The sequence below is a fragment of the Bombus flavifrons genome, chromosome 7 (genome assembly GCF_040668555.2).
Source record: "Bombus flavifrons isolate JBK064 chromosome 7, iyBomFlav1_principal, whole genome shotgun sequence".
In the NCBI taxonomy this organism is placed as follows: domain Eukaryota; kingdom Metazoa; phylum Arthropoda; class Insecta; order Hymenoptera; family Apidae; genus Bombus; species Bombus flavifrons.
In genome coordinates, this window is record NC_138448.1 from 1,223,690 (window position 1) to 1,248,797 (window position 25,108).

The window sequence follows — 25,108 nt, forward strand, 5'->3', positions numbered from 1 at the left end:
TACACACAAATAGATGATTAAGAATTAATTGAATTAAAGTACGTTAAGTATGTTGCAATATTAATTCATAAAATTTGAGGTCTATAGGTATTTATAACTATTCGACAATATATACACACAAAAGGATGATTAAGATTTAATTGAATTAAAGTATGTTAAGTATCAATTTAATAAAATTAAGTATTAATAAATTAAAAATAAAATTTATTTCATTTTCAGAGCTGTTGTCAAAACTGTATAATACATATGTTGCACAAATATTATACAGATATTATTGATGGTCATTTTAATCAAAAAGACCGAAACCCATGTCGTCGTCTTCCGATTCAGATTCCTCTTTCGCTGGTTTTTTCTCTTCTGTAAACAGAAATTATGTGAATAATTTTTATATAATTTCTAATTGTATTATATATTCATATAACATTTACCTTTCTTTTCTTCAGCTGGGGCTGCTGCACCTCCTGCAGGTGCAGCATCTGCACTAACAGCTACAGCACCACCAACTGGCATGGATAATAATTTTTCCATCCCTGAAAAAATCAAACATCTTTTTTGTTAAAATGACTTATGTTAGTAGAATGTCGAATAATATTAGTACATTGATATCAATGAAACAAAACAGTTTCTAATTAATTTGACAAAACATTAGTTCCAAAACAAAACAAACCATGTTAAGATAAAAATAGATATAGACAAGTAATTTTAAGGCCTTACTGATCAACTCTATAAATTGGAAAATAGAGAAAAATTGCGATCATAAACATTATTTTTAAAAATATATCTTGAAATTTGCAATTATTTATGCCATTTCTTTGTAATAAATAGGTTCGTGAAAATAAGCCCTTCGTTTCTTAACCCTTTGCGCTCAAGAGGCGACTCAATCGCTACAGCGTTTCATACGGCAACTCGAATGGCGAGTGAGAAGCAAGTCTCTGTTTATGTTAGATTTCGTCATCGCCAATTAATGATAGCACAGTATTTTTCGTAAATAGGTTCCTTAGCTCTTTATATTCTTTGTTAGGAAGTGTGAAGTGTCACACTTTGAAATGGGGATAAGATATTTAATCTCAAACTCCTCCAAAACCATGGTTCTGATGTCTTCTACATTAGTTCGGATTCGATGATCATGACTGGTGGCTTAGAAGCCCTAAAGAACGGATTTTAGAAATGAAATTTGTTCAAATGAAGATGAATTTGATTTTGAATTGTTGAGAGACAAGATCGATCGTATCCATGAAGGAACTATTGATAAAGAAAATGAAAGCAGTGATGGAAATAGTGACATAGTATTAAGTGTAAGAAATCGAAAGATTAGAATAGTAGATAGTGAATCTGAAAGTGACAGTGATGCCCCACAAGATCCTAATAATTCAGAATGGACACCTTTTGAAGAATCTAGCGAAATACCGCCGAAATTAAAATTCATAGCCGATGAAAAACCTGGAAGGCCACAGGTATCCTCAAATGTTGAACCGTTGAATTTTTTAAAGATATTTCTTACTGATAAATCAAATAATAACTGAAACAAACGGTTATGCTGCAAAAAAGATATAAGAGGGAGAACATTGTTATAACATTCAATTTGGCAAATATGACATAATGTCACCAAAGAAGAATTTTGGCCAAAGCAAGGATGCATTTTGGTGAATGCTTTATAAATTATCATACAAAAAAAAATACAGAAATTAATATCACAAAATTATATTTTTAAAAACGGAAATTTTTTAAAATAAATTATTAGAATATAATGTTCCTGTAAGTTAATTTGTGTATATAATCATTTTATGTTACCTGTAAGACACTCATCACATATGCGCAAATCATCTCGAGTTGCTACTTCACCAGACTAAAAAAGTCATTAAGCGCAAAGGGTTAAAATATTGAATGTGTATCTGACAAAACTGAAACTTGATGAAATTGAGAAATTCATATAAAATAAAGCTGATTAATTTAACTTCTGACAGACTCACATAATAATCGTTTCTTTTATAGATATCAGTAAAAAAGATATTTTAAACATTGAATTATTTCATAGTTTATCTATACATATGTATGTGTTAATATTTAAATTTAAAGAAGTTGTACCTTGTGCAATAAGTTCATCTACTGATTTTCCATTCAGTTCTGAGATGACTTTCTTAAGCTTTTCTGTATCAGCTTCAATTCCAACGGATGATAAAATTTTTTCAATATCATTTTGACTAGGAGATGCTTTCCCTCCCAGGGTAGCTAAAAGATAAGCGGCCACGTAACGCATTCTGAAATAAGAAACACATTTTGAATGCTCTTTTGAATCTAATATCTCGTCATTATTTATATTGATCAGTTTCTTTCAGCAAGAAATTGCCATCACAGTTCTCAGTCGAAAGATGGTGATTATTTATATCATCATATACAGTACATATTAGTATTATACATAAGTGAATTTGGAAACAAATAACATTCGTTTATCAAGAAAAATAATTAGAATTAGATATATAGGAATCTAAATATAATTTTTTACGTCTCCTTATATTGAGATCTATTTTTACGTTTCAGATACTATTAACTATACACAGAGTGTATAAGATATTTGTATAATTAATTATTTGTATAATAATTTGTACAATTACATAATATTGAAATAATAAAACTTGAGAAATATAATAATATAATTAACTATATTAGAAAAATTATGAATAACAAATACACGTGAATAATGAAATCTTTATTGTATCGCAAATCATCTTGTAATGTAATATATTATATTATAAATAAATTTAATTATTTAATATATGAATATGTGGCACACTTAAAATGAACAATATTATTTATTATAAATTACGTTTAAATACATATATTTACCTTTAAGCCTTGCGACACGAAACGTGTACACGCTCAAGAAGAAAAGTATATTCACTTCGAAGCGTTGATAGAAGGTAAAGAACATAGAACACCAAACTTTAAAGGAAGGAAACATTTATATCTACTGAAGCGCCATCTATCGTAGACAAATACAATATTAAATTTCCAACTTATATAATTTTTATTTCTACAATAATATGAATTTACATAATAAAAAAAAATGATATATACATATATATAACACTCTCAGGACAAAAATATTATTATTAAATAAAAGTATAATTACCATTTATTGTCGCTTGGCAGGAATTAAATATTACATACTTCGTTTTTGTTCTTTTATAACTTTTATTATTACGTTTAGTTACAAGAGTAAGTCAAGTTAATGTTATTAATTGAAACACTAATTTAAAATTAATTCTAATTATTTTATTTGATATACATATTTGGTGATTTCAAGTTCAAGTTCTAGTTTATTTTTTCCCTTGGTTAACAATATCTCCAAGAGATGGCGTTTGATGATTTGAGCTTGAGTTTATTTTTTCCTTTGCTTTACCAGAGAAAAAATGAAAGTGCTCACGCCCACGATCATATAAATAGGTCTCGACACTTGCTAGGGAAAACCGTATGAAAATTGAGTCGTGTTATAATCGTGAAAAATCATCAGGGAAGGTTAATAAAGTACACGATTTTACGAAATGAAAGGAGTGTTCCTATCTCTGTTTAAGATATTCATTGCGTGTCAAGGGTGCGCAGAACAAGAACTTCCATGTTCTTCCATGTTGGTTTTTCACAAGTTAGTTACGATTCAATTTTCGAATGATTTTTACTAAGCTTCGGCAAAGAGGAAATCTCCTCTTTGGCTTTGGTATATGGCTTACACCAATTATTATAGTTTCTCCACAGTACAAGTGCTACACCAAGCGGTCACATGCTGGAAGATGTTTTACGCTAGCATATACAAGAATTTATTTACATAGTTCCACCACAAACGAGATATAATCGCCTATGTGTCCACTCTACAAAATCTATTTCATTGTACGATTCTATGGAAAAGTTCATACTTTTCTATCCGATAAAAACACTTATTAGAATAACAAAATCGCACAATAATTACACTAAGTTACCTCAGAATGAGAAGTTAATTGTTTATTACATTTATTTTAGAAAAATTAATAAATATATTTTTATATCTTTATACATTCTTTTAATATTAATATTATATTTTCGTAAATATTAAATTTTTACAAATTGATAAATTTTTGATTATTTTTATTTATTATAATACGCTTGCATATTCTTACAATTTTGCAGATGAAAATTGTAATTAAAATATTTAAAACATAAGAAACTGCTGTACCAAGAACATAATTTTTCATTAATTTTTAAAAAATAAAAAACCATGCATTCGAATTCTTTTGGGACTGTTTACTATGAACCTAAAATATTGAATGAACATACAGCCAACTCATTCGAGATTTCACAGTTCTTGCCGTCTCCTTGTTAATCATAGCTGTATAGAATATAAATATTTCTGTCCCTTTTTTGTTTTGACTCCTCTCCCGCCCTTGTCCTTTTTAATATCATAAAAAAAAAGAATTTAAATCACTAGTAGCCATGGATTTACTTATATGTAATTACAATATAAGTTCATTAAATTAAATTTAGTTACGTGATCTTCTTTTCATCACATTCGGAAAAAAATCATAAAAGATCGATTACTTTTTCGAAAATAATATTTCGTATATTTATACTACAAAATAAGACTAGGTTTTAATTGTGGATATTAAAATGATTTTTTATTATCCTTCCAATGAGATGAAGTGCTTGAAACATTTTGTTTGGATTAAGTCGTTGTCTAAGCAAATAATAAGAGAGAGCCCTTAGACAGATAAGGATAATTATCAAAGCGATAATGTCAACCCAAAAAACCACATGTTCCATCTCTGAAACAATAATTAAGACATTGTATTACAGCAAATAATATATTTTGAAGTCTTTTAAGTACTTTTAGGAGACTTACGCATTGTTAGTAAAACTTGTCGAGGTGTTCCGAAGGGGCAGAATATTTCCGCAGGCGGACAGTATAGCTTTTCTCTGTTGTAACCGTACAAAGCAACTAGAAGACCTTCTATACCATATCGAATGTAACTTAGATACATTATGAGTTTACGATAGATAGATAAACTTTCCGTTTCACCGATTCCTTGTATAGCTACCAACACTAGTGGAGTGGAAATTGCAGGCCCAACAAATGTACCATTCTAGAAGATAATTAACGTCAGAGAGAATAGTCAAGATTTCGAAATATTAGTTGGTAATCGTCAATTAGCTCACGGTGTTATAGTATTATCATTACTAATAAAGGGATAATATGAAACATACTACGATGTTCAGCGTGCTGGCAATAACTAATGCCATACTTTCTGCGATAAACGCGCACATGAAGCAAATACTAAAAAACATTGCACATCTGGACAACTCCAGAGGTTGATTTGTGATCACATATACCATCAATAAATATATTGACGATAGTAATATCTGCAACGTCGATTTGTTGATTAGAACGTTGTTTCGCTTTTAAATAATTTATAAAGTTGCCATATTCTATAACTTTTGATGAAATCCAATATGCTATTACCTGCAATATGTTCTTACCTGTCCAGGTATATTAACTACTGTAAATGCACAATAATAGGGACTCAAATCGTACCACATATTGAAATATTCTCGTTTAATCAATTGAACTTCCGAAGGAACTGTAATTTTAAAATTAGCTAAAAAGTATAATCGAATTTGAAGAAAACAACAATGAAAATTGGTAAGATAATAGAGGATAATCGATCGAAAATGTAGTAGAACATTCGGTCGGAGGTTCTTTCATATTCTATCATTCAAAGGATTCTTAGCAACTTGTTAATTATTTGTTAATTAATTAATTTTTAATTGTATAATAATGTTATTATCCATTAGGCAGTTCAACCTATCTTTTTTAAATAAACGCACATTAAGAATCATCGATTCACCTCGTGTAATTATTGTTTCCTTACAGTGCATTAATACCGGTGACATAGGTACATAGAGGAGAATTATCAAACAAGCAAAGCAGAAAGTAAAGTTGGATAAGGTTTTCGACCCGTCGTTTCCAATGTTTAAAAATAAACTACCAACGACGAAGCCCAGGAATATATATAAACTTATTTTTAAGTACATATAACTCTGCAAAATATTAAGCATTTGTTACGTTACGTTTTTCTTCCAAAATCTTCCATTCATTAAATTTTATAATTATTTTGCACCTTATTTCTACGTAACTGTAATAACATTCTTCTCGATAGAACAACAAATTGTTTGAACCAGGACACTTTCGATATTTTTGCTTTATATTGAAATTCGAACCTCGTTCGTCGAGAAACAGGAACGATAGGAAATTCTGTGTCCACAGCATTTATCATTCGACTTATCCATTCTGAACCATATTCGCCCGCAGATATTTCTATCACTGTAACGATAACAGTTTAGTTTTCGAGCGATATATGAGTTCAGTCAATAAATAAAGTTAATTAGCTTATTATTTACCAAAATCGGCAGGATTGTAGTGTTTCGGGCATTCAATACCAATTTGTCGAACAAATGGTACTAGATTATGTACAGTGCTTCTATAGATACATTGGCCAGCGGCTATAACATAAATGTGGTCGAATTTTGCGAAAATGCTTGCACTTGGAGTATGGAGGGAGCAGATTATCGTTCTCCCCAGTCGCACCAAAGATTTTAAAAGGTCGGTACACTGTGCAGCTGATATTTCATCTAGTCCTCTAGAAATTGAATGGGTGGATTGTAGAGCAAACATTGAAATGTTATTATTTCTTTCTTAATAAACGATATAAAGTACTCACGTAGTTGGTTCGTCAAGAAACACAACAGGAGGATTACTCACGAGTTCCAAAGCGATCGAAAGTCTTTTTCTTTCGCCACCCGATAGGCATTCGGTAGTTGTATCTTTTGCATGACTTAATCGCAAAATATTTAGAATTTCATCTATCTAAAATTATGTAAATGTTCAGTAGTGGATATAGTGGATTGATACTATGTTAATAATCCATAGATTTCAACAAATTTTAAAAAAGCTAGTATTATTACATCGAAATGTTTGGATCTCTTGTTTCAAGACTGTCATTGAGTGCGCGACGAGAATATAAAAAATGTGCGCGATGAAATGCATCGTATTCTGAGTATTCCGAGAACATAATTTAAGATTGCGTACAAGAATCGCATTTTTAACCAAACAGATTTCTCCTGATATTTTTTACATACACCATACGAAAGAAATATGTTTTTGTTCTTATGCAATTGTATTGCTAACGCGTAAAATGCTTACAGCGATCGATTTTGCTTTTTGGGAAATGTTGTCAAGTTTCAAATCTACAGCAAATTGCATTGCCTCTTGCACTGTAAGCCATGGTTGAAGAAGATCTTCTTGCATTATGTAACACGACATTTTTTTAAAATAATTCTCGTCTCGAGTTTGTCCATTGATACTTATGTGTCCCGTAACGCTATCAGCCGATCTGAAAACGTTAGCTTTGATTTTGAAATCGAAAAAAGTAAAAAATGATGAAAATAAAATTGTTAGTCGTGTATCTATAATAGTGAGCAGCTAATCTATCGATCTTGACTTAGACAATGTATTCACTTATGTATTGTAAAGTCTACGACGTAAACCGTGCGGTCAATGACCTTTGACATGCTGATTGTTCTTTTAAGTAGAATAGTCTAATTTAAACTTCATTAAAAGCATACGGATAACGCAGCGTGACGATAAATTTTTCATATATTCATTTGAATACAATTGCTCAATGCATTTATTAATTTTACACTACATGTAAGTACTTTATTCTAGTTATGTGAAACATTACTTGTATCCTGCGAGAATGTTTAATAAGGTGGATTTTCCGGCGCCTGATGGGCCTAATATAGCGGTTAATTCTCCAGATTTAAATTGTCCACAAATTCCTCTTAATATTACTTTTGTACCTAAGACATATGAGAATAGAACATTTCATTATTTTACAATATTATACAAAAAGAATGCAAAGTTAGCAGATACACTATCGAGATGAAAAGTAGATGAAAGTTCTATGCGTAATTTTCTGATAATATCCGATGATAAATAAGTAGTGTAACATAATTAAACAAGATTTCGAAGAAAATATAACATGATATAGTTCTCTGAATAATTTTAGTATTTTTCCACACAGTCCTTTAATTATTTGCATACGGTACATATTTATCATGTCGAAGTGATGAAAGATATTAAAATCTAATTTTGTATTATATAAAACTACACATTTTTATTCGAAGGTCCAATGAATCAAGATTAATCCATGACCTTTTTATTTTACTTATTTAATTATCGAATCAGTGAATAATTTATCTTCCTAATATATTATTGCATGACAAAATACCTATTTTAATAAGATTTATCGCGAACAAGTATTAACGTATCATACTTAACTTGTTTACTGTAATACCAATAATTAAAAAATTATACAGCAATAAAATTTGTTTTTGCTATCCTAGATTCAAATATGATTATCTTATATATATTTACTTTTCGTATTACATAACATCTACTGTACCTTTACCGAATCGATTGGCTTAAGCATGATAGCGTTGATGTGTTTAACTTAATTTGCATCTTTTGCTTTTTAGAATTGTAACTGATTGTGAATTACGCATTAAACAATTCCATTCCAGTTGTGTTTTATGTATACAATATGCATGCTCTGTTTAAAAAATTGGTCTTCGATTGTGTTCAAAACGAATATACCTTTTCTTATTTGAAAGCGCTTAATTATAACTTTAAATAAAATAAAACAAGAATAAGATGTTTTATTCAAGTATGATATTGTTATTTGTAAGTAGAAAGATTATAAACATAATAGAGCTATAGAAAATAAGCCACGCAGTGAATGCAGCGCCAAAACGATTAAAACCACAACAAAACTAAAAGATTTTTGTGGAATCTTTTTACCCGATAATTTTATAAGAATAATTTTCTTTATCATTGAATGGTAAAGGAATTTTAAGAAATTTTTAAGGAATCAATGTTTCGAGTAGACATTTTTGAGTTCTTAACCTATTATTATCTTTATTATTAAATTATTTATTATTTACCTAATTTACCAATTATTACCTAAAATTGCAATATAGAATATCGAGTATACTTTTTCACGGATATGTTTCAGACGAAATATATATTTATTTTAAACATATTTGTTCTATTAGAACATAAGAAAATATTTAATACTTAAATTATAAGATAAAATTTGAATGCTTCAACTATCATATTCAAACAGTATAGCAATGTTTATATTATCGTACCTTTTCTACCACGAGGTACTGTATAAGTTAAGTCATTGAATTCGATGTCAATAGGGGTTGTTATTTTTGAATATGATGGTGATACTGGGGTGTTTTGCATTCCATCGCTGCCCTGCTTCTCCTTGGATTCCGATTTTGTGGACATGATTGATCAGTAGTTTCACTAATTTATATCCACTTTGTTCAGATCATTATTCAAAATATGTAAGTACCTTCCTCATACCTTGACTAACTTACCGCGTTAAAAATTCCCTAGTGAATTTATAAAAAAATTTTCAAAAATTTAAAAAACTCGATTACGTTCTATGAAATTATTTGTGATCGAGCTTGACGATGATAAACAATAACCTTTTACGAACCTTTCATAAATGATTACGAAACATTTTTATGGATAAATCGATGAAGTATGAGCATCCGTTTAGACAAATTTCACTCGATTAATTAAGTCAAATACATATAATTAGAAATAGCAGCAAGATTTATCGAAGACGAGTTAATAAACGTGTAATAGTCAGAGCAACACAAATTTTAAAAATATTGAAGATCTAAAACATTAATAAGGCCATACGGTTTTCTGTTTAAAAGAGTCACTGAATGGGAAAACTCGTAGGGACAGTCGAACGCTCAGTACACGGCAGATCGTTATAAAAGACTGAAGTTGAAATAGCTTTAACCGCTTCCCTATTCTTAACATTATACATACATGAATGTATCGGGTGGTACTATAACGATATTGTACATTACAACATTTGTACATTCTGAAACGAAGTAACTTGTAATTAAAACTCATATACATTAAGAAATAACTTCCTCTATGATAGCTTACATGATTGAGAACAAAGATATATTGTAACAAAGAAACCATTAAAAAATACGCGCAAAGTCCAGTGTGAATCATACTATACGCAATGTTTATATATGTTCCATGGATACGATATACATATGTATATGTATTACGCATCGTGATAACGAACCAAGATAAAGAGAAAGTATTGCCGCTATAAAAAAACAATAACCAAATTTCAAGTTTCGTCTTTTCACCTATTTACCATTAATCAAATATATAAATATATTCAACTGTAGAAAACTTATTGGTATACTTTCATCTACAAAATATGCAGCAATATTTTCTTAACATTGTCCTTTTTGCATTGTTTCAATAAAAACGAATAACATCCTTTGTAGCATGTATTCTTCCCATAATCTTGTTATTTTTCTTTATTTACATTAAAACACGTTTTATATAACTTCTCGATTGTTTTGTAATTGTTTTATAGTATTTCGTAAAATACCGCAATATTGATTGAAGCGTACCGTAAAATAGAAATATTAATAAATGCGCATTTAGCTTCCCATTATTAGTCATTTATTGTCAATATTATCTAAATTAGGTTGCATATGTGCTATCTATTCTGTATATATGTACTATGTATACTGTGATTTCTTGTCATGTCAAAAATAATACCACGCTAAAAAAGTATAAGCTTCTGAATCTTGAAGTGTAACTGTCGCAAATTATAATCGAAATTAAATTCTAATATACATATAATACAAAAAAAAACCATTTTAATTAATTTAATATTTAATTTTTTATTAAAGTAATGTAACCAGCAAATGCGTTAAAACACTGATAGATACCATTCCAAACCATTAGAAAATAGGGAGTTTTTCAAAAAGCAATAAAAAGGAGCACGAAGCGGGGGAGACATAAGCTCATAATTCACTAATATACTACATGGAAAATAGGTATAAGATTTGGATAACACAACCATACGTTTTAATATCTCCTTGGATTTAAAAACTAAATTGCTACGTTTGATACGGAATAAACATCTTATGTAAATGATACTTATACATAGATATATAAAGAAGGAAAATTACCACTATTTCATGAAATTAATTAGATGATAATTGAGAAAATAGTCTTAAGCATAACATAATAATATTACCGCGATGTAATTATTGCAAATATGATGACCATGTTATACACATAATTTCATACACATGAATAATGGTACACTTTTAATAGTGATATTCATTTCATTTATTATTTTTTTATCATTTTATATCTTATCTTTATTTCCTTTTTCATAAATTGTAACTCTTTATTTTATTATAATTCGCTAAAGTGAAATTGTGTAAAAAAATTTAGATTCACCAATAGATCCATTTTGAAAACCAAGAAATATAACTTTCCTATATTTTGTAATAATATATGATAAATGTTTAAACTAGCGATATTATGAAAGGCATACTTTTATTTGTAATAAACATACGTTATAAAATACAACGAATATTATGTCAATTCAGCACAAGTGCGTGCATTCGCATGACGATATTATAAAATATATCATGTATTGTATATATATACATGTATATCGATCGGAATCGATCACGTAAACATTTTACATATAAACATGTATAATTTATCCCATTTGTGTAAATAGATATAAACAGATTTTTTCATTAACGTACATTTTTCAAGTTAGTGAACATTACTAACATATTACAAACCAAACGTTTTAATTCGTTTAGTTTAATTTTTATGTTTTGCATCAACAACCGATATCGCAATCCCTAAACTTTGAAAATTGAAAAACGAATTTAGACTAGGACTGTTGACAAAATTGTTTCCTTTAAGGCGTTTAAAGTACTCTATGTATTCTTTTACGTGATTTATACTTTTACAAAAGTAAATTCGCTTTAAAGATATACACTAAAGTCAAGAATTACATCAATTGGAAGAGTTGTGAATGTACAACTTTGGTAAACTTATTCTAAATCTTAAGTTTTCAAATATACAATGATGCTGGGGACGTATTACCAAAATTTAACATATACATGATAAGATAAACCTGACAAGGTATTTACTATTTCAGACATTATCCTGAATAGAAAAACATCAATTTATGCTTCCGCGTTAAAATTAGAGATACACCGTATCGTATTTGTTTTGTGTTATTTTTCTGCATTTTTAAACTCACAGCCATAGGCAGATAAAAAATATGATCATTCGCGAAATGTCGTCAATTAAGGCCTCTTACTCTTTTCAATATATAGAACTGCAGAGTTTTGTGGGTGTTCATTTATAGTCAGATCCAGTAAATTTAATCTCTTTCCTAGCTATCGTTTTGTAAATTGATAATAGACACATTAATGATCAATTTGAGGTCACCGTATATGTTCATGCACATTTTTTAAAGTTGTTGTGTTATATAACAAAATGGATACAAAAAATATAGATAATTATGGCCGCAATAGTTACCACAGAATTATTATCGTAAAACTAACAAAGAATAAATTATGTTCATCTAAATCTTATAATATCCTCAATCATAAGCATAAACAGTATGTGGTAATTCATTCTCCCGGCACATAAGGTTTCTTCGATGATTGGAAATTGTTAATGTGAACAGTTTTCGATGTCGAAAAGAAACAAAATTGTTAATCACGGACTTGTAGTGTACAATCATATGAAAAAATGCATTATTTTAATCTGTAGCGTCCATTTAGAAAAGTGTTGTACGCTATAACATTGTTAAATTGACAATAATCGTACAGTGATCTATCGTGCAGTCTTTAGTTTCCAACGAAGGAACAAATAGGCAGCAATTCGAAGTACAACGAATATCAAAAGCAAGGCAAGGATATCAAGAGTGAAATCAGCATCGAGCATATCTAATTCCTCCAACGTTGTTTCTGGGTTTTTAAAGTGGCAGTACACCTGTAAATATATGGAATTTTATATGTATGTATATATGTGCATATATATGCATTGTTCTGAAGGAAAGTCAGATTTCTATAAATGCGTATTTTGTCAAAGTATCTAATAATAATTAGTCTTATAAAGAATTTAATAAAAACAAACGAGGCACATCATACCTGAAAACATTTAAGCTTTTCTCTGCCAAAGGAGTATGTGGCCAGAGCAGTCCCTTCAAAACCATATCTAATGTAGCTTAGATAGGTAATCCATCTAAGATATACTGGAATAGCGTCAAAGCTAACGAAAAAGCCGGAGAACAAAAGAAACGGTACAGACATGACCGGTGCCAAGAATACGCCGTTCTGAACATTCATTGCTGCACCAACTACTAGCCCAACCGATTGTGCAACGAAAGAAATAAGTAAACATGTTCCCAAGAACATACTGAATCGCATAATATCTGTTGGTTGACTTGTCATAAAGTACACAATCGTAACATACATAATGCAGAATATTGCCTGTAAAAAAGAAATAATATATAAATTTTCAGATGTGAAAAAGGAATACATAGCTTCAGAGTCAAGTCACATATATCCTGCTTTCTTACCTGAAATGGTATATCTGATATGGTAATTGCTAGATAGTAGGCCTTTAGAGAATACCACCTATTAAAATTTTCTTTTAAAAGCACTGGTAGTTCTAGGGGAACTGTAAGAAATAAAATTTTTTACAAATACTATCGTAATACAAAAGAAATAAAATAACAAATAAAGCCAATATGACTCACAAGACAATATCGTAATGGTCATAGACGTATACATAAGAAACAGCATATTAAAAAATAAAAACCCAAGGTTGCTAAGTACTTTAGCACCATCATTCCCAATATCATAATAAAGTGCGCCAATCAATAAACCTACTAAAATGTGAGCAAAAAGTCGAAGATACATAAGTGTCTAAAAAAGAAATAACATTAGAATTGTAAAATCTCTAATAACTCATGAGTCAGAGGAATGATCTTAAATAAATCAATTAATTAACGGAATTTTGTTCAACTTACCCAATCTCTTCGACTAAAAAGTAAAGCTCGTTTTAAAACAATCCAGAACTGTTGACATTCCGATGTGGGGTATCTCTCTGGAGTGATTACAATCGATTCATCAAGTAAGGCTACTTCAGCATTATCCTTTTTCTCCATATCAACCGGTATCACTACATCTACTACATAAAAATAACGATTTATATAAAAGATATAATTGGTATATATTATTTAACCCTTATTACTTTAACAGCTAGTAATGCTGTCAAACATAAGTTAGCATTTTACTCTAAAAAAGTGATAAGGGTTAATAATTTACTGGATCTCCTTATGAACCTTGTTTCGTAATATCGTTAGTTGCGTAAGGTGGGATAATTCCTTTATTATTTATCTCCTTTATTTTATCCTCTTGAAACTTTTCTTCCAAATTATTAACATCATTTTTATCTTTCATTTCAACATTTTCGTCACGACCTTCACCTTTCGAAAACGAATCACTAGATACATTATTCAATCCTTCTGATTTATTTTCAGGGAATGGGTATCCTTCTCGAATATCATATTTTCCATTCTTTATAGCGTTCACCAGATTTCTGATGTTGTCACCATATTCTCCGCACGATACTTCGATAACTTAGAATTGAATTACAGTAATCAGTATCTTTAAAGAATCTAGAAATGCACTGATATTACAAATAGCTTACTGAAAGAGGCTGGATTATGATAACTTGGGCAGTTGAGTCCGATATTTCTAAGGAATGGCACTAACTGCGACGTAGATCCCTGATATACACATTGTCCTTCGGCTAATGTGTATAGAGAGTCAAACATTTCGAATAGCCTAGCGCTGGGCTGATGGATGGTACATATTATTGTTCTTCCTCCTCGAGCTAAGGTTTTTAAGAGCGAAATGCATTGAAAACAAGATGAAGAGTCCAAACCACTGTAAATTGATAAAACATATGTTACTTATTATCAAGCAATATTTCGAATATTTCTAAAAAAAGGATTCGAATAGTTTTTCATTGGATTTTAGGACATTTATATACATGAACGATCTTGAATTGATCACTTTTTTCTTCCGACTTAATCACAGGGAAAAGAATTCCGGTAGACCTTCAAGAACCAGTTAAACGTCGGTTTTTTTAAGTTTTAATTAATTGCATACTAAAGAATTTGTTGAAATGATTTCATAGATCAGAGTGTGTTTTCATAGAAGCAATATTGTTCAGCAAATATAAATAATAAAAGAGACTGACAGTTACAAGTATAGCGTGTATAAAGAATGGTATATACGATGTCAGTGAAAGCGAGAAAGTAAAAAGTTTTAAAAACTTGTTATTTGCGCACTTTCTCTTACTTCATCCTTTCATTTTGTCATTTAATGAAATTCGCTTATATATTTTTATCTTTTTTTTAATGCGTCACATTTGTGCATGTAATCATTAAACGTTAGTAAATTATAATGAGTCTTAATACATTTTAGAATGTTAAGAAAACGAAAAAATAAAAATTACAAATAAGACAACGAAATTCATAGAAAAATCTCTAAAAATTTGCAAAGGTAATTTCCTGACACTGACCATATTTTCATTTAAACGTTATATAAAGAGCAACGAGGATTCTCTGGTATTGATGATGGTGAAAGTGAAGCTATTTGCAGGAGAAAAAGCATATCTCTTTCTGGTATGGCACATATGTATTCGCATCCGAATAGATCAACATTTCAAAACACATCTCCTTCTTAAACCAGATTCTTTATCCTTTTAAATCACATTGTACAATATATTAGATACAATAAGATTTTCTTACCTAGTAGGTTCGTCGAAGAACATTATCGGAGGATTATTGACTAATTCAAGCGCAATAGAAAGCCGTTTTTTTTGTCCACCGCTCAAATTCGAAGTCATAGTTCGACGATGTTCGGATAGACCAAGTGTTTCTAGAATTTCTTGAATCTAATAAATACAAATGAATGATATCATCAGGAAATTCAACATGCATTCTCAATCCACCATTCAGTAATGTAGCAGCAGTAATTCTCTTGTTATCTATAGACAAAATATTTAACGAACATACCACTTCTTCCTTTTCTGCTTGGCTTACATGTGACCCAAGTTTAAGGTTCGAAGCGACCTTCATAGCTTCAGCTACAGTTAAATTCGCATGAAGTTGATTATCTTGCATAATGTAGCATGATAATTTTCTAAAGGCACTAAAATTCCTTTCATGGCCATTCATTGTGATACTTCCTTCGGTACCTGTTGATCTAAATAAACATCCAAAATATTTTGATGTTGAATATCTATTTGATATTTTGATTTTGAATATCTCATATGTATAATATCGCTGACGCTAAGAACCCGAATGACGAAAAAATATTCATAGTTATTCGAATAAATTAAATAGGAGCGATTACAAACTTTATTATCATTCGTAAGCTATCGAGGTGCTTTTTGTATCTATAATTCAGGTAAGTGTCGTGATACAAGACGGCATAATAAATAATAGTTGAATCTCATTCGCCACCTGATCATTAGATTTAATTGGCCTATGGATGGCTGAACCGGTTGAAGTTTACGAATTACGTACATATTAACTAGTATTGCCTCTCTCAAGTATATGCCAACGAAAATGAATTTTAATTTTTTGTAATCTTGACAGCTTTGTTGATAGATTTTGATATTATTTAAAAAATGTATCTCTATCGTATTTATAAACGAAGAAAATTTTCGAAGAACGAAAGGAAAATAACTCACTTATATCCGGTCAGGATGTTTAAAAGAGTAGACTTTCCTGCACCGGAAGGCCCCATAATAGCCGTCAGTTCTCCAGATCGTAGTCTTCCACTGACGGATTTTAAGATTGTCTTTACATCTGAAGATTAATTAATCCACACTGAAGTAAAAGTATTAAAAATATTTTTATGACTATGTCGAAAATTAAAGCCGAATGGCGCAGCGGCTATGTGTTAAAGTGAAAGTGCTCAGAATGTTAACCTTGCTAACATATCTAAAAATCACTGAAATCGATGAGGTGTCTCCTAATCTATATAATTATCAAGGGAACTAATAGTGGGATATCATCCTTTGCATAATTCATTATTTTTTCTCGTTCGGTAGTTTATATCGCAAAACTTGTTTTGTCATTCATTGTAAGCTGAGGACTTTAGCCTTCATAGTTAGACTATCCTAATTGTAAGAATATCATTCTGCTTGTAGTCAATTTGTGCTATTGTATTTCTCTTCAAAATAATCACGTTTTCAAAATAGTTTACGATATATATTCAATTACGTATAATTTATCATTATTATATTCTAACGCGTTATATTACTATTACTCACTATATTATATATACATATAATGTATGTCTGGATGAATGTGAATTAATTTTTGTAAACCAACCTCATTTTGTAGGCGAGAAGGAAAAATTAATGAAGTAACTATCTATCTGCTACGTGATAAACCAAAACTAATACATACTATGACATTGTTGTTATATCACACAATACATCATAGGTTCCTACCCACGCGATGACTGTATGATAGTGGATTTTTTATATACCTAACAGTATTATGAAGTTGGAGTATGAAAGTATTGAAAAATGTGAAGAGTATTTATGAAGTTGGATATTACATTTGACGATGTTATGTGTAAAAAACAAAATAAAGTACGCGAATTCCGTTTTTAGTAATAACAACTCTAAATAAATTATCAAGCTTTCTACTTGAATAAATACTAATAACACATATTTTCACATAGCAGTACAATGTATGACGAAATCATCTTTTAACCTTTATCAAGCAGTTTCTTAAGTCAGAATATTAGACTTTTATACAAGCAGTGCATCTGAACCCAATAAAAAATTAAAATGGCAAACGCATTTGAGACCTTGATTTTCCATTAACGTATAAACATTTCTCTTGCAAATGGTAATTCATTTATATTAATTAATAAATATGTACAATGCCATCGCCAATTTCAGTAATCGCGACAATAATTTTTTGGATATTAAAGAAAGTCAATTTCAAACAGGCTGTTCCTAGTTACGCAAAATGTGGGTTGCAAAAATATTGCTATATACATTCACTTTCTGCAAGCGGTCATATTGCCCTAATCGCTCCACTTGCAGGTGTATGCGTGTGCAGATGTATGTCACATACGAAACTACATAGCTAACAAGCAGTGTGAAAAAAATACAATTACGAGAGTGAACTTTGGCTTGAAACAAAAACAGCCTTTATGCTTATTTAAGACACATGACAGGATGTCCATGCTCTTTAAATATCCGTAAAAACATAAACATATAACGTTTTATTATCCTATTTATAAGATTTGTGTACATATTATGATGAAATAATTGCTGGAGTATTATTATAAATCTCTGGTCATTGACACGCAAGCAAGCCATCGCAATGTATGGTGGCTCATGAATTATTAATTAGGGAAAAGAGGGAAGTTTTTGGAAATATTTATATTATTTATTATAATCCTTGCCTTTTAACTTAGGATTGCTTCCGGTTTACATCATATTTACGGATACGTTTGTATTAACTATAACCAAAACATAATTAATAAATTATAAGATGTGAGTCTGGAATATAATTTAACCAAGTACATAAGAACAAACATTTTTTAGTCACATTTCATTGCTCATTCGATTGCAAAATACAATCATAAAATTAAAGGAAAGAAAATTTCTAGAAATATTAATTGAAACAAAATGAAAATGCTAACCCGACAAATGAAACGAAGTTTTATCACACAACTGCTGTAGTTGGAACACTAAATTGATTGGAGTATAAACTGATGATAAATGGAAACAAAGACTTAGTTTTTGGAATTATTATCACCCACATTATTCGTTTTTCTTATTATACTATTGTTTCTGCTAGTGCCGGACTGCTAAAAATACTCGATTAAGAATAAGTATAATTCATACTAAAAATTGTGTCGACCTGATTGAAATATTTAAAAACATGTCAATAACGATCTCTTTTCGAATAATAAATATACATATATCTATATACGATGTACTTCGGAAATCATGATTAAAACCTTGCACCGTAACCGGTCTCTTATAAAATTTCACTTACTAATTCCTTCAATTTAGTCAACTACGCTTTACAAATCGCATAACGTAGAAAGTTTTTTTCAGAGGAAATATCTACACGATGACAACAAAAAGAATGGTTTAATCCTCAGCTAATTATTTTTGCTTTTATAAAATCAAATATTGAACATTTTGTTGTTTAGTTAATTAATCCTACTATTTGAAAATAATATATTTATAAAGTTCCAGGTACAAGTACTGAATTGTGTAAACGACACTTTCACGCAAATAATATTTACGTTCTCTTCATGACCAGTATCATCAAGAACCAGTTTAACTGTATAAATTTGACCAAAAGGGAACAAATAACGAAATAATGTTTTTATGTTCTTTTAATGTATGAAAGAATTTTGATTCTCGTACAATACTATAACTCATAACTATAACTCATTTTTTATTGTATAGAACATGAGTCCAATGACCTTCGCTACTTAACTTAACTGCAAATAGTATTTACAGAAAAAGTTAGCATACTTACTATTTTTGCTGCCTTCTCGTACCCTGTATGTTAAATCTGCGAATGCTAGTTCAACCGGCGGTCTTTTCGGTAGATGCGTAATCGTTTTGGGTTGTACTGGTACAAGTTGTAGACGAATACCTGAACCATTCCTAGGTTGTAATAAAATTTCATTGGTATTATCGTCGCGTGAACAATTCCCCTCAAGCTTCATTTTATATTGTAATCTTTTTTAATTTCTTATCTTGGTTTTGAAATGAAATTTAGGTAGCTGTTTCTCTTCTTATGGTCGATATTCGTTCAAATGAACCGACCTTTCCGCAGTATTATGTTTTCGTTATTGGATATGCATACAAATTCTCTCATCGCCTGAAAAATTATTTGTTTTCAATCTTAAGTCATTTATCTAGTAGGACATTTAAAATCAAATGTTATCCTTTCTTTATCACAAAATAAATATGACAAATTTTTTTTAATTAGATACATTTAAGAAGAAACTTCATTATGGATTTATTGTAATTTATAAATATTTATTTCCGTATTGAAATATAGTTGTTTCTTTGATACGTAGAGCATGTGCTTCAAAAATCTTTTGTATAAAAACGTGCAAATGATACCGACATTGTTTATTTTAATTTAGAATGACAAAATACTTAATTTAAGCAATTCTTCAAATAGCATAATTTTACCTATTACACTCGATTTGACAACAACACATCACTTGCTGAATTTAAAACTGATTAAATATTCTAAAGAAAACAAAGAATTGAAACAATTCAGGTTCAGATTTCAAATAACGCGCGTTCGTACATTATTCAAGTAGTGACGCATGAGAAGTCGGTCAAAAAGAGACGACCATGACTTAGAAATAATAACTGCGTAGACCGTCGATTTTATCCTTGTGTCAGAAGTAAATGCATCTCAATTTCTGTGTCCCACGTCTGCGTAACACACGGCAATATCGTTCGAACGATTAAGAATAAAACACACACTCGCAGTTTTTACGATCACACGTATACGTAACTATGATAAACGTTTTCCGAATTGCACAATTATAATAACAAAACGATAGATCAACGGAGGAATCAAGACAAAATCCACCCGATGTTCTCTTGACGGTGTTTAAACCTCGGTGTTTCGAGACGGACTGGCTGACTCCACCATTTAGCTGCACCGCGGCCATCACCATTGACCGTCGTTGCTTTGCTGAATGTTCTTTCTCACTCTGTTTCTCTTCCATTTCTCTCTTACTCACTCCCCTTTCCTCACCACTTCTGTCTTTTTAAGGACGCAACAAAGGATTATGATAGGGGGAACGAAGAGTTAATGTGATCAAAGTCGAGATCGTGCACATCTTTTTAGTTGTAGTCTTCGGTAATCATTCCTTTAGTACTTATCCGCCTACGACTATTTAACCTATTTCGAATTACTTCTACACTTCAATTTCTTCCTGCTATTCTTCTAATTAGTCGATAGACATATTAAACGTCAATTATTTTGATCGCGTTACAAATTTTTATAAAAGAAACATATATAGGCACATCCACAAAGACGGTGAAGCAGTAACATTATTACAATGTTTAAAGGTTCTAGCGATTGTAAAGAAACGAGTTAAATACTGCCTCCTAATAAATCAAGATAATAGAAATCAGTGAAAGGTTGAAAGAAAGTATTAAAGAATTAGAGAACATAACCCTAATGTAAAACTGGAAATTTGTCCAAACCCTAAAGGGAAGATTATGTAGAAATAAAATAAATACTAGCAAAATAACATAAATGAGAAGGTTTTAAAATATTCTTTCATGCAACTGGTAATACCTATTCATTCATGTATAAAGAAAATCGATATCGATTATAAATTACCAAAGATCATCATTCCGATAAGCTACGAATTTTGTGTTATGATATATTGAACTTATCTATTATCTGCATTTATCCCCGCATTTTTTTAAAACGAATAGATTGAAGCTAATCATTGAAAAAACAATGCTTTGGAATCTAAAGTTTCACGTCACGTTCCGCCAGCGTCATCCTATCATGTAATGTATTGAATTTAAAAACGGAAAAAACATGTAGTTCGTTATGAAAGTAACAAGATTCATTGATCGTATACCCTCGTCAGGAACGAGGTTTACAAAATTATATCAGATTACTTACAAAGCAATGTGAAACAATGCCTCTTTTGATTATAGAATTTAATTAAAAATAATATTAATTACTTTGTCGAATACATGCTCATATGGCAATACCTGTATACAAACGTCATTTGACTGGATTAATATTTTCTTTTACTAGCATACAGATGAATTGTGCACAATACGTAGGTGATTAACATTGTTGTTAATAATAAATTAACAGATTACTAATGTTATTAACATTAGTAACTTAATTAAACGATGGAGAATTTTTCCTAGAATCGTCATATATTAAAATAACGTATTTTACGCTTTCAGTATCAATGTCTATCTTATTGATGGCATGAAACAAATTTTGTAACAGCATTCTTAATAATAAACATTCGATCTTTTTTACATCTTCTTTTATATATATTTTGTAAAGTTATATTGACAACGAACAAAATTTTATCATTCTCTATGCATGTGTGTAGAAGGAACTGGTTGGGTACGTGCACATAGTCATCCCGTATTCCGCGACTCGATAAGTGATACAGTACAGTTGATAAATGCATAAACATAAATTCAAAGTCATAAATATGATGCATTTGGTACACTTATAACCATACATTTGATGTGCGGCACGTAATAAATGTTGCTAGTATGACTATACTCGAAAGAAACTGATGACACACTTAAAGAAAACAAGTGAAGAGATTCTAAAAAAAATAATATAAAAAATAGTTACTAGAATCTGTTAATAGCATGTTATACAATAATTTTTTCCTAACAAATATCATTTCAATAAATATTACGATATAAATAATTTACATCAAAATAAGTTTAAAGCGCGTAAGTTGCTACTTTTTTAAATTAGTCTTAAAAGACTGATTGCTTTTTACTGCCCTCTTAGACAAACTTATACAGTAGTAAAAATTGTGCATGTGCTGAAATTCATTGCCAAAATATATGTAGTGTACTAAGAAAATGTATATTCTATTATACGTATATACTGTGGACAATATTATCGCACCATGTTCTATGAATCTAACCAGAATAAAGGCTGCTTACACAACCAGAAGATCAATGTCCAAGCGTTTATTTGTGTTGAGTAGCTACGATAAGGATGTAAATAATTATGTATCACATTCGAAAGCATTTGATATTGATTTATTCTGTTTCCGTGAAATAATATATTGTAAAAATTACAAGAATAATTCTTTATTTTAATGATGAATAAAAACACATTCCTTACTTTAATAAGTCTAATAAGCGGTATAAAAATAATGCTTCGATGTTAATTATATATTAAAGCATAAACATGTATATTTATGTACATATTTGAAAGGAGATATGTACACATATACATATTAAGAACTTTTCAACTTATATTAAAGAATATGCGAAAGGAATAAGAGGTATATACTGGTACATTATGATTTTTGAAACATTGTTTTATTGTCAATGATATATTATCACGTCAGAAGTTTGAAACCTCGAAGAATAGAAAAAAGTTGACGAAACGTCTTAAAATTTTAAGCAAGAACACGTCTTGAGATTCAGTGACGTGATAATGACGAAAACATTGCGATTTACACACTCAACAACTGCATATCCTTTCATTTCGTATATGTATGTATATATGTATGCATACGTGCCTATCAATCTTACATTTCTCAAAAATAATATCAGTGTTAAAAAAATATATAATATGAATAATGCGTTAATGACACAACTTTTGTAATTACTTATATTTTAAGACTTAGTATGCAATTATTAAGTCAAACAGAAACATTTATTAGAAGCTTGCGAGATCATTTCTGAAGAACGTTGATAGTAGTTTTTATTAAGTAGAAACTCGCCGATTATTTTCATCGATAACTAAATTGATGTGTCTATTCTGTTTACCACTTTTCACCAGCATTAAATTCTTTTTATCTTTGTGGGTAGATTTATATTGATATCAACGTAACAACTCAATTTTCTAAAAGAGCAAAAATAAGTTGTTAAATCGAACAAGTTTAATACGCACAAAATCTTATATAAAATTGTAATGCAAAGTAATCAATTAGGACCAATACAAGAAAAAAATAATGTACGGTAAAATGAGATAAATGTATTAACATTTATAAATTATCAAAATTATCAAGTACATCATATTAGGAAGCAGGAAAGACAAAAATGATAGTTATAGTAATATATATTCTACCATTTTTTTAGTACTGGTTTTTACATAATAAGGATTTCATGAAATTTACGTATAACCGCACAGAAATATTAAAATTTGAGTTTGAATGTTTTACTAAATCATCATCGTCATAAAGCGAAAAATAAACGTTACCTAAAACTAATTTTTAATAAACAAAAGTGTCTAAAAAGCTATTGTCATAAGGTCATATGTATACATTATCAGATTTGTGAAAACGAATTAAGCGTAGCAGAAAAATGATGAATAAATTTAATCAAATCCTATTAATGGGGAATTTCCATTCTGTATTTCGCTTAATTGTTCCTGAGTGAATTGAATAAAACAACGCTCAGAAGCATATAAATTATTCCAAGCCTTCCAAGAAGGCTTAATAAAACATAATCAAATGTTTTAATTCAAATAAGGCAAAGAAAGAATTAAATATTTACTTAGTAGTTACAATACCACACATTACATGTATTATTTCTCAATCGTAAAAACTCGAGGTTATGTTTAACAAAGTATGTATTCACTTGTTTTCGGTTTTGTCTATATACCTAATTTTCCATATATGTATGTATCCCTATAAATAATATATCCTTGTCGATACTTACCAGTGTATGTAGATTTCACACAAATCGTTAAGGTTACAAGAAATAGAAAAACACAAAAAAGATATATATATATATAACAATTTTAACGTTACCAGTAGACAGTACGACTTTCCATAAACCATCCCAATAGATAGTCGACTACTGATGCACGTTTTGTGTGGTCGTCTGATCAACAATTAGTATTTCCATCCTAAAATTCGATCAGCGGATTGGTCACCGATAAGATTATGGAATTCCAAACTTCGATACTTATTTTTCCCCTTTCTGAATCTCCGTTACATTCACCGTAGGTACTTATCATCCCGTCTATTTTATTTATAACATTCATTCGATCCTTTAATATGGAAGTCATTAATATCACCAAACTATCACAATGTCTTTTGCTGAACGCGAATTCAATCGGTAAAAATCTATCGTCGCTGCATGGATTAGGGAGAGGTATGTAAATTATTTATAAGAATTATAATAATTATTATAATGAATTATAATAATTATGAATATTACTTATACATACATTATAATGAATTATAATAATTATGAATATTACTTATACATACATTATAATGAATTATAATAATTATGAATATTACTTATACATACTTACACGAAAACTTGGGACATAATAATGTAATTATTTGAGGATAA

General features: G+C 29.7%; 3 protein-coding genes, 1 long non-coding RNA gene and 1 other non-coding gene across 13 annotated transcripts; 1 reads left to right on the forward strand and 4 right to left on the reverse strand.

Moving 5' to 3' along the window:
- Positions 1 to 187: 187 nt before the first annotated feature.
- On the reverse strand, positions 188 to 2,978 carry RpLP2 (ribosomal protein LP2). The gene is made up of 4 exons (XM_069116851.1): positions 2,845 to 2,978; positions 2,086 to 2,258; positions 429 to 530; positions 188 to 357 (listed from the first exon to the last, which is right to left on the reverse strand). Exons 2-4 carry the CDS (start codon positions 2,255 to 2,257, stop codon positions 287 to 289), a joined length of 345 nt encoding a protein of 114 aa, XP_068972952.1. The 5' UTR covers position 2,258; positions 2,845 to 2,978; the 3' UTR covers positions 188 to 286.
- LOC138182168 (small nucleolar RNA Me28S-Am982) lies at positions 2,325 to 2,397 on the reverse strand. Its single transcript, XR_011173739.1, has one exon. It is a non-coding gene; the product is annotated as a small nucleolar RNA Me28S-Am982 (small nucleolar RNA).
- Positions 2,979 to 3,640: 662 nt separating the features above from the next.
- On the forward strand, positions 3,641 to 4,257 carry LOC138181734 (uncharacterized). Its single transcript, XR_011173587.1, has 2 exons — positions 3,641 to 3,712; positions 3,751 to 4,257. It is a non-coding gene; the product is annotated as an uncharacterized LOC138181734 (long non-coding RNA).
- A 309-nt stretch (positions 4,258 to 4,566) lies between these two features.
- LOC138181729 (ATP-binding cassette sub-family G member 1) lies at positions 4,567 to 10,488 on the reverse strand. Of its 5 annotated transcripts, none has more exons than XM_069116841.1 (12): positions 9,800 to 10,486; positions 9,232 to 9,483; positions 7,764 to 7,881; positions 7,226 to 7,415; positions 6,744 to 6,889; positions 6,424 to 6,662; positions 6,144 to 6,346; positions 5,871 to 6,063; positions 5,503 to 5,603; positions 5,230 to 5,385; positions 4,868 to 5,108; positions 4,567 to 4,790 (listed from the first exon to the last, which is right to left on the reverse strand). In XM_069116841.1, exons 2-12 carry the CDS (start codon positions 9,374 to 9,376, stop codon positions 4,618 to 4,620), a joined length of 1,905 nt encoding a protein of 634 aa, XP_068972942.1. In that variant the 5' UTR covers positions 9,377 to 9,483; positions 9,800 to 10,486; the 3' UTR covers positions 4,567 to 4,617. The 5 variants fall into 5 exon arrangements, with proteins under 5 accessions (XP_068972942.1, XP_068972940.1, XP_068972939.1 ...); XM_069116839.1 differs by having other exon boundaries at positions 9,580 to 10,486; XM_069116838.1 differs by having other exon boundaries at positions 9,232 to 9,394; positions 9,469 to 10,486.
- A 981-nt stretch (positions 10,489 to 11,469) lies between these two features.
- On the reverse strand, positions 11,470 to 24,971 carry LOC138181727 (ATP-binding cassette sub-family G member 4). Of its 5 annotated transcripts, XM_069116836.1 has the most exons (13): positions 24,556 to 24,971; positions 23,524 to 23,645; positions 19,569 to 19,916; positions 16,736 to 16,853; positions 16,056 to 16,245; positions 15,789 to 15,934; positions 14,681 to 14,919; positions 14,313 to 14,609; positions 13,998 to 14,158; positions 13,725 to 13,893; positions 13,545 to 13,645; positions 13,114 to 13,455; positions 11,470 to 12,955 (listed from the first exon to the last, which is right to left on the reverse strand). In XM_069116836.1, exons 3-13 carry the CDS (start codon positions 19,759 to 19,761, stop codon positions 12,797 to 12,799), a joined length of 2,115 nt encoding a protein of 704 aa, XP_068972937.1. In that variant the 5' UTR covers positions 19,762 to 19,916; positions 23,524 to 23,645; positions 24,556 to 24,971; the 3' UTR covers positions 11,470 to 12,796. The 5 variants fall into 5 exon arrangements, with proteins under 5 accessions (XP_068972937.1, XP_068972935.1, XP_068972938.1 ...); XM_069116834.1 differs by having other exon boundaries at positions 23,524 to 24,971; XM_069116837.1 differs by lacking the exons at positions 23,524 to 23,645; positions 24,556 to 24,971 and adding an exon at positions 20,358 to 20,753 and having other exon boundaries at positions 13,998 to 14,155.
- Between the last annotated feature and the right edge of the window lie 137 nt (positions 24,972 to 25,108).

Coding starts and splice junctions, on each gene's coding strand:
- RpLP2 (XM_069116851.1), bottom strand. CDS start 2,257: ATGCGTTACGTGGCCGCTTATCTTTTAGCTACCCTGGGAGGGAAAGCA. Junction 531..2,085: donor AGATGAACTTATTGCACAAG/GTACAACTTCTT, acceptor TGATTTTTTCAG/GGATGGAAAAATTATTATCC. Junction 358..428: donor CCCAGCTGAAGAAAAGAAAG/GTAAATGTTATA, acceptor TTCTGTTTACAG/AAGAGAAAAAACCAGCGAAA.
- LOC138181729 (XM_069116841.1), bottom strand. CDS start 9,376: ATGTCCACAAAATCGGAATCCAAGGAGAAGCAGGGCAGCGATGGAATG. Junction 6,347..6,423: donor CTACAATCCTGCCGATTTTG/GTAAATAATAAG, acceptor TTATCGTTACAG/TGATAGAAATATCTGCGGGC. Junction 5,109..5,229: donor CCAGCACGCTGAACATCGTA/GTATGTTTCATA, acceptor ATTATCTTCTAG/AATGGTACATTTGTTGGGCC.
- LOC138181727 (XM_069116836.1), bottom strand. CDS start 19,761: ATGAAGCTTGAGGGGAATTGTTCACGCGACGATAATACCAATGAAATT. Junction 15,935..16,055: donor AAGCAGAAAAGGAAGAAGTG/GTATGTTCGTTA, acceptor TGTATTTATTAG/ATTCAAGAAATTCTAGAAAC. Junction 13,456..13,544: donor TATCAGATATACCATTTCAG/GTAAGAAAGCAG, acceptor TCTTTTTTACAG/GCAATATTCTGCATTATGTA.